Here is a 9,734-nt window from a genome sequence, read left to right as displayed (position 1 = left end):
GTCTGAATCACAAAAGAAAATGTTTGGTTTTTCATATCCCTTTAAAGTAATTACATTCAGAGTTAAGTGTATCTATTCTGAACTTTGGTTTCTAACATAAAAGCGCATACCTGTGAAATCTGTGGTTGTTTACTAAAACAGGTGCACTAGATGGAAGTTGCTCAGTACACAGGAAGACACTCTGGGGTACTTTAGTCACATAATATTATTCTTACAAATCTATGGTACTGAGGTGAACATTTCAACACAAAAACAGCTGCTTTGATGTCTTTTTTTTAGAATAAAGAACCTTAAAGTGAATGTAAACTTTAAAGAATTAAAGGCCAGTATGAAATAATACTTTTAAACAAAGGGACAATTTAATTTATTAAAGTTTACAAAGACAATTATTTTTTTAAAATACTTAACTTTGCAATATGGTAAACATAACACTGATCCTCTGCCCGCATCTCCTGTTTTCTTTAGCAGATCGATGACTAATCCGGCTTCCTCCAATCGTTGTGTACCCCCTATGGCGTCCAGCTTGTGGGGCAACGCAACGATTGGAGGAAGCCAGATTCGGCATCCATATGCTAATGAATGCAGTAGCTGTGGACGGAGGATCTGAATTATTTTTACCATAATACAAAGGTAAGTGTTTTAAAAAATAATAGTCTTTGTAAACTTTAATGAATTAAAGTGCCCCTGTTTTTAAAAGTATTATTTGATACTGGGCTTTAATTTATTAAAGTTTACATTCACTTTAAAGAAGCAGCTAATAATTTAATGTCATCTCTGTACTTAAATCCATGGCACCAACAAATATTAGATTTTCGTTCACTTATTCAATTCTATCAATCTTTCTATGTTTTTAACATTTCTCCTACATGGAAAAAGGGGTAAGGATTTATTTACCATTGAGAGTTCTTTAGTGCATAAAGTTTAATTTGTTTTGTGCCTATATTTCAGTAAGATCTGCAATTATTAAAGTTCTCTGTAAATTAACAAACACTGAAAATGTTAAATACCAAATAAAAATGAACACAGAGCTGTGGATTCTGGGATATTTTCTAAATCTTTGTAGATGCCTAATCAAATCAGATGCTTTTCAATCACCTAATATGTGATTTGGTTGTACAACTAAGTAATACATCAAATTGGATCAATCCACTGTTCAATTATTAAAATTCCACATTTGTGATTCTCAAAGGCTTTACACACAGCCCAAAAAGTACTGATGATTGAAAAGAAATAGTGTGCCAATTTTTTATCTAGATTGTCAAGGAAAAATGTATTACAAAGCATAGTTAAATATTTTATGTATAATTATAGATTTTCATGTCCCTTTAAATAAATGATTATGTCATTGTTGTACCAAGGTTAAATACAGAATAATAAATATATTTCAAGCTTTCTTTTTTTTTCTTTTTTCTAGACTGTAGGTAATTACAGCTAATATTCAGAAACAGGGTTTGTCTTTCTTTGATAGATGTTTCAGGTACACAATATGTCTCACAATTAAAAGTTCAAATGTTCTGCATTTAGGAACATGAACAATTTTATTAACAGACTTCACATGAATGGGTGATAAAAGATTAATACTTGTAAGTATCAATATAAGGATATGCAATCTCTTCCTTTCCTAATCATTTTTTCTTTAATCTCTTGTATATTCATATTTTGAATAAATTTGTTTTGACATATTTCAGAGTTATAATACAATTTCAGTGTCTAAAATCTTAATCTTGGGTTGGGGTAGTGGGTAGATACAATTTGTTATATATTTGTCTTGTTATTTGAGCTTTGTTTTAAATAATCACTCTTCATATTGGTGTGTACATATCATGATTAACACTGTTTCGTTATCCACAAGTGCATATGTTGGTCGTTCGTATTTTGATTTATCAGATGTAGACATAATATGCAACTGACCGTCACTTAAGGAACAGATTTTGGTTACTGACATGTAGATGCATCTACTCACACACAACTTCCTTCCCATCTGAAGATTAATAGATCCCTTTCATTATTAGTCAAAGACCACAGAAAACAAGTTGGTGACATAGAAATAAGCTCACATTAAAAAAAACTGCAAAACAAAAAATAGGAAAGTTTGGTTTCCTGGGTGAACCCATAGATGCAAGGTCAAAAGGATTCATAAAAATTCAACTTTATGATTTAGATAGAGCATAACATTTTAGAAAACGTTTCAATTGAATTCTTAAACCCTTTACTTTTTCTCTTTTGTTAATCTTTGTTAAATCTTAGTTCATTTACATGAGAGCATACTCAGGTAGGCTAACAAGTGTACATGTGCTCAAGTCACTTGCTCGTTCATGAGCCTACCTCAGTATGGTTCATGAAAATGAACTACATTTAACAAATGAGAACAAGAAAACAAAATAGATTTGATCATTTAAGTCAATTGGATTATTTTTTTAATTGCATTCTCTATCTGAATTATAAAAGTTTAATTTATACTTTCACATCTGTCTATATGAAATAAATAACTGTTTAATCTAGAAAAATAAACACACAACAAAATACATTTTCTCAGTCCGTGTCTTAACATAAGGATTTTCTAAAAAAATTTGTTTGTATATAATTAAAGGGCAGTTTTTGTAAGACATTCAAATACTGTTTAAAGTCTGGATATAGTCTCTGTTTCATTGTTTTCTGCCCTCCTTTTTGGGTACTATGCCCTAGGACATCTGGCAGAGATTGGCCACCGAAGATTCACAAGTTCAAAAGGTGACAGGAATGGTGAGTAAACTCCAGACTGAGGTTATTTCATCTACAAAACCCTCTTTAGTGGCAAAATGAGTCAACGCTACAGATTGTCATAGTGGAGTTCAGCTAGTGTTCTCATCTGGTACAGACACTGATTTCCTGGTAGCATGTGTCATCATTTGAGTCCATGCTGTGTCTCACGATGTCTCCTTAAATCCACCTTCCTCTGAAAGCCTTTGCCACAAAGGTCACAGCCAAAAGGCTTAAATCCAGTGTGTTTACGACTGTGGGTGATTAGGTTGGAGCTCTGGCTAAAAGCTTTCCCACACACTTGGCATTTGTGTGGCTTCTCACCTAAACAGACAAAAATAAATGTTAAAGCACCAATAAATACAGCGGAATTGCATAACAAACAGATGCATCATACAAAGACAATGAAATTCAAATGAGCATTAGATTTTTTTTCTGTCAAATTTCAAAATTGATTCCATTTTTCTTCACTCTGCATCATGTGACAGCCATCAGCCAATCACAAAATGCATATAGGCATGCACTGTGAATTCTTGCGCATGCTCAGTAGGAGCTGGTGCATCAGAAAGTGTGTATATAAAAAGATTTTGGTAATGGAAGTGAATTGAAAAGTTGTTTAAAATGGAGTGCTCTGTCTTAAAGGACCACTAAATACAGTATAATTGCATAATTAACAAGATCATAATGAAATGACAATGTAATAGCACCTACTCTGAATTGCAAATAAGCAGTAGATTCCTTTTTCTGACAAATGTATTTCTTCCCCATTTGTCGGCCCCCTATATCATGTGACAGCCCCCAGCCAATCACAGACTAGTATACGTATACCCTGTGAACTTCTGCACATGCTCAGTAGGAGTTGAGGCCTCAGAAAGTGTGTATATAAAAAGAATGTGCAAAATTTGATAATATAAGTAAATTGGAAAGTCTCTTAAAACTACGTGCTCTGTCTGACTCATAAAAGATTAACTTTGACTTTAGTGTTCCTTTAAAGGCACATTAGACAGTAAATTAATAAATAATAAAGTCTATGGTGCACATGAAATACATTTGGAAATGCCAAATTTATTTAATAAAACTGATACAGGTGCATGCAATCATTGTTTTGAAGTCCAGGGATATACCCATTAAATATCTCTTTAGTAATATTTATTGGTCAATTTTACTGTGGATATATTAATGAGCTCTCTACTCATCAAACAATCACTGTGTAGCATACAGCAGAATACAAAAAAATCAGAACAGGAACATTTGTTGAATTTTTTTTTAAAAAGGGAGATGTTGGTAATGTATGCTATACTTCAGCATAAATATGTCTGTGTTTGAAAGAATGCATTTAAATATATGCATAGAAACATGCATCCAGTTACCACTGGAATTTAAAAACTGATTGGGCATTACTTATTAAAGGGATATTCAATTTACCATCAAATTAACGTAAAATGTTTAATAAAGCAAACAAAATGCACATTCATTTTTTACTGGTTTTCTGTAATATTTCTCTGAACCATATAACCTTTCAGATTCCCACGAGAGGCTGTAGTACATATACAATATTTAAATATTTATTTTTGCAATTGAAATAGCTGTTTTTGCTTATTAAAACAATGATCCACAATGAAAAATGCAGTACCTAATTATTGCCCTTTGTTTATAGAGCGAAAAGTTAAACAAGTCGGCTCTTCCAGCAGGCTCACCCATTTGAATGGGCATGTTTTTGAGCACAATTTTGATTTTAGTGAACAAAAACAGTTATTTCATATTTAAAAATATACCTAATGTTGCAATGTCCCATAAATGTAATATTCTGCGTCTGGTATAAGTCATAGGAAACATGTTAACACATAATTATTTAATATCTTAACAACAAAGAAAACTTTAAAAAATACATCAGCATATTATTTTCAGGAGGAAAGAATCACTAGAGTTACTCTTTCTATTATAAGTATTACTCACTTAAGTTACTTTTTAAATTAAAGTGACATGAAAGTATAATACACTCATTTCCTAGAACATAGTATTATTAAATTCTAATTCAAAAGAAGTTAAAAGCTTTGTTAAAGGGACACTAAACCCACATTTCTTTCTTTCGTGATTCGGATAGAGCATGCAATTTTAAGCAACTTTCTAATTTACTCCTATTATCAATTTTTCTTTGTTCTCTTGCTATCTTTATTTAAAAAGCAGGAATGTGATGCATAGGAGCCGGCCCATTTTTGGTTGAGAACCTGGGTTATGCTTGCTTATTGGTTGGTAAATGTAAGCCTCCAATAAGCAAGCACTATCCATGGTGCTGAACCTAAAATGGGCTGGCTGCTAAGATTTACATTCCTGCTTTTAAAATAAAGATAGCAAGAGAACGAAGAAATATTGATAATAGGAATAAATTAGAAAGTTGCTTAAAATTTCATGCTCTATCTGAATCATGAAAGAAACAAATTTGGGTTCAGTGTCCCTTTAAAGGAAAGGTACATTTATTCTGAATTCTCTGAGCAAATCAAAAGCTGCATACAGGAGTGTGCCTTGTATTTGACAATTACTGTTTGTGTAACCCCATTTGCCGAAGTCAAACACATTATAAATAATGAGAAATGCGTTAATAATGAAATTCTTTAACAAATTAGAGCATTTATTTATTAAAACGTTATGCCCCTTTAAACAAAAAGGGATTGGCCAGTAAAATAATAGATAATGTAATATTACTCAAGATAACAGCTAACAAATTCATTATAAGAATGTAATATTTTTTTTCTCTGCAACCTAAACACAATAAAATAATAAATAATATTTGTCATAAAAATCATTGTCACCTTTAAAATGGAATAAAAATATTTCAAAAAACAATTCAAGTATATATCAATTAGATTGAATTATTCTGATTTTATTAAGCTACAGCAACATACAGATGACTGGAATATCAATGTATTAGACCAGATTATGTTTAACTTCTGTCTAACGTAACCTGAGCAGGTCAGAACTATTCTATTTTTTTGTCTTTCTGAAACACTCTGATTCAGAATTTGTCTATTCAGATGCTCAACAGACAATCAGCAGAGCTAATATTTAGCCTGGACCTCAGGCATTTAACCTGTTTCTTGCCAGAGAAGCTGTTAACACACTACTTTGCTGCACTGTTTATTATCAGCAATGAATAGAACACAAGTCTTTTTGTATATGCAGCCAGATGATACAGTGGGTAGTTCCCTGCAGCTGTCTGCCTCTTTCACCTGTCATTTTCAGTGAAATCAAGGTCAGATGTACACAATACACTGCAAAGCATCATTTAGAAAAAACCCTTCTGAACAAACACAGAGTAGATCCTATTAAAGCAACACTGATTAGGCTGCTAGGATTCATTTATTAACAGATGCTGCAAATAAAATCAAGCTTCTCTCTGCAACTATTGTTTGCGCGCGGAGTATAATATTTAGATGATGAACTGGGGTTATGACATTTGTACAACACCAACAACAACAAAAACCAGGGGAATTTTTAAAAGAGACATTAAACGCAATAAGTTTTTATTCATGCTTATGAAACAGCACTATTTAAACATGATACCCAAATGTTAAATCACTTGAAAGTGATGCAGCAAAACTGCCTAGAAAATATCACCTGAACATCTCTATGTAAAAAGGATATTTTACCTAAATATTTCCTCTGTTGCCATGTCCCACTGTAAAGGGCTTTTAAGCAGCCAATCAAGATGCCAGTCCTGGGACTTGCAAGGGAGTGTGCATCTAGCATGTGCAGCCACAATCACTTTAACCCCCTCCTCAGTTTATGGTCACACACACGCCCAATTTAGTAAACAAATAAACTATCCATCCCACCATCTTAAAAAATATAATGTATTTTTCAAAGCCCTCTTTTCAATACAGGAGTAATAATACTGTAAGTAAAATCTGTTATTTGCAGCAATATATTAAAATAAAAAATATTAATATTATATAAAATAAAAGTTAAGATATTAATTATTGCTTATATGTGTAAAAAGCAGGGATTTTGTGATTCAGATAGAGCATACAATTTTAAAAAACTTTCCAATTCACTTCTTTTATCAAATATCTATATGTCTATTGTCATTGGCTCACATAATATGCTCAGCTAGCTCCCAGTCGTGCATTGCAGCTCTTAAGCTGACTGTTTTTAATACCTATTGCAATAATAAAATGTTAAAACATATAGATTTTTTTGTACTTTAATGCCACTCAAATGTGTGTGCTTAAATGTTTAAAATACATTTTATTTTTGGTAATACCAGTTGTGAAGAGCATTTTTAACCTTTACGCCGAGCAGAAGAAGACAAAAAACATGAGACCATTAAAGGGACATTATACACTAGATTTTTCCTTTCATAAATGTTTTGTAGATGATCCAATTATATAGCCCATACAGTTTTTTTTGTTTTTTTTAACCTTTTAACGCCGTTATGCCGTTCTATTCCGTCAAAATTACACTGGGCTTTAGTGCCGTTCTGACGGAATAGAACGTCATAACCGTTGACTGTCCTAAAGCCAACTCCACTTCCATGATGTGATCGCGGTCTGGAGGGCGTGCCCTAGCGTCACAGGGACGCCCCCCTGACCCAATCCCATCATTGAAATCTCGCGATCGTGTGCATGATCGCAGGATTTCAATTTGTTCACATCGGAACGTTGTTTCCCACTTGCTGTGGGTGGTCCAGTAACCTTTAAAACAGAGCTAAACTGAGAGCTTCTAAGTAAGTTTTTAAACAGTTTTATACTGGATTTTTAGATCAGTATCTTCGCATCTTATTCTTTATAGTAGTGTCTATTACATGCAGTTAAACGAAAATTGGTGTATACTGTCCCTTTAACAGCTGCATAACAGCAAGCTTAGAGTCCTAAAGAGGTTCATTGTAAACTTTGAACAAATTATAATTTTTTTTACTTCAATTAAAAACAACTTCCCAGATTTGTAAGCTACTGGATAAAAATATTAACAACAATCTTAACCCGGGCAATGTTTTTCTTTCTTGCGTTAAAAAGTTATTTTCAAATATTTTGGGGGGATTTTGTTTGTTTGTTGTAGTTTTTTGTTGTTGTTTTTTTTTTTATAAAAGGTGAAATTCCAGCCCTGAAAACAACTTTTAGTTTTGTATGATTCTGGGGCATGTCACTGCCCACCAATAGGGTAGCAGCAATTTCTTTATAAGCCAGTGAGAAATTAATTCCCAGTGCTGAGTTATGTACAAACATCCATTTCCTGTTAAATGAATAATTAAAGGGAAATGAAACCCACATTTTGTTCTTGTATGATTCAGACAGAGCATGCAATTTTAAACACATTTCCAGTTTACTTCTATTATCTAATTTGCTTTGTTCTCTTGGTATGGAAAAGAATACCTAGGTAGACTTAGAAGCACCATAGCACTACTGGGAGCTAGCTGCTGATTGGTGGCTGCACATATATGCCTCTTGTCAGTGGCTCAGCTAGCTGATGTATTCAGCTAGATCTCTAAGTAGTGCTTTGCTGCTTCTTCAACAAAAGATACACAAGAACAAATCAAATTTGATCATAGAAATAAATAAATTGCATTCTCTATCTGAATCATGAAAGAAAATATTTGGGTTATATGTCCCTTTAAACAGGATGTTAACTATTTATGTCCTTGCACTTAGGCATAGCAGAATACTAACCTGTGTGTATAAACGTATGTTTCTTCATATCTGACTTCTGATGGAATCTCTTGCCACAGTACTGACAGGGGTACGGCCTGGTATCCGAATGAATGAGAAGGTGCGTGGAAAGGGTGGATGATCTTTTAAAACTTTTACCGCAAATTTTACAATCAAAACTTCTTTCCTGAAAGGAAGGAAAATATAACGTTGAACAAATTTTAATTATAATTATGAATTGTTTTTATGGCTTCAATTGTTAAAGAGATAAACACCAATATCAAATGTATTTGTTAAAAGAATAGTTAAAATGACCTTGTAATTACAACATTTCCCATGTGATCTTCCAATACAGCTTATTAACAGAGTTTATGGTATATTAGAACTGATTAACACCTTGTTTGCTGCAATTAGTTTTCAATGTCCAAACTCCAACCACCACCTTCCTAGTTTGGAGGAGCTATTTTGGCATCTGGAGATAACAGGGTTTTCCACTGTCATTTTAACAAATGTTTTGCTCCAATAAATATTAGCGAGAGATATATGGCAAAGTTAGGCTTGTGAAGACGACCATGTGCTCCTCCAGTTTTCACCACTGGAAAATCCTTAATTTTCATATACAGAACAAGGGGGCAAATTGGAGAATCAAAGGGACATGAAACCCCATTTTTTTTCTTTCATGAATTAGAAAGAGCATGTCATTTTAAACAACTTTCTAATTTACTTATATTATCTAATTTGCTTCATTCTCTTGATATCCTTTGTTGAAAATCATATCTAGATAGGCTCAAGTAGCTGCTGATTGGTGGCTGCACTTAGATGCCTCGTGTGATTGGCTCACCCATGTGCATTGCTATTTCTTCAACAAAGGAAATCTATAGAATGATGCAAATTAGATAATAGAAGTAAATTAGAATGATATTTAAAATTGTATTCTCTACTAGAATCATGAAATAAATATTTTGGGTTTAGTGCCCCTTTAAAGGGACAGTCTAGGCCAAAATAAACTTTCATGATTCAGATAGAGCATGTAATTTTAAACAATTTTCCAATTTACTTTTAGCACCAATTTTGCTTTGTTCTCTTGGTATTCTTAGTTGAAAGCTTAACCTAGGAGGTTCATATGCTAATTTCTTAGACCTTGAAGCCCACCTCTTTTAGATTGCATTTTAACAGTTTTTCACCACTAGAGGGTGTTAGTTCACGTATTTCATATAGATAACACTGTGCTCGTGTACGAGAAGTTATCTGGGAGCAGGCACTGATTGGCTAGACTGCAAGTCTGTCAAAAGAACTGAAAAAAGGGGCAGTTTGCAGAGGCTTAGATACAAGATAATCACAGAGGTTAAAAGT

At 33.1% G+C, this 9,734-nt stretch overlaps 1 protein-coding gene across 1 annotated transcript in view; it reads right to left on the bottom strand.

The window, feature by feature from the left end:
- Positions 1-2,133: 2,133 nt before the first annotated feature.
- GFI1 (growth factor independent 1 transcriptional repressor) overlaps positions 2,134-9,734 on the bottom strand; it is a 32,359-nt gene continuing 24,758 nt past the window's right edge. Inside the window, exons 6-7 of the mRNA XM_053694000.1 lie at positions 8,403-8,568; positions 2,134-3,063 (exon numbers count right to left, since the gene is read on the bottom strand). Coding sequence (XP_053549975.1) covers positions 2,885-3,063; positions 8,403-8,568 — 345 coding nt within the window. The 3' untranslated portion in view covers positions 2,134-2,884. The remainder of the gene's footprint in view (positions 3,064-8,402; positions 8,569-9,734) is intronic.

Source organism: Bombina bombina, chromosome 10, assembly GCF_027579735.1.
Source record: "Bombina bombina isolate aBomBom1 chromosome 10, aBomBom1.pri, whole genome shotgun sequence".
NCBI lineage: Eukaryota > Metazoa > Chordata > Amphibia > Anura > Bombinatoridae > Bombina > Bombina bombina.
Note: the sequence above shows the minus strand (reverse complement) of the source record. Positions and strands in the feature narration are given on the sequence as shown.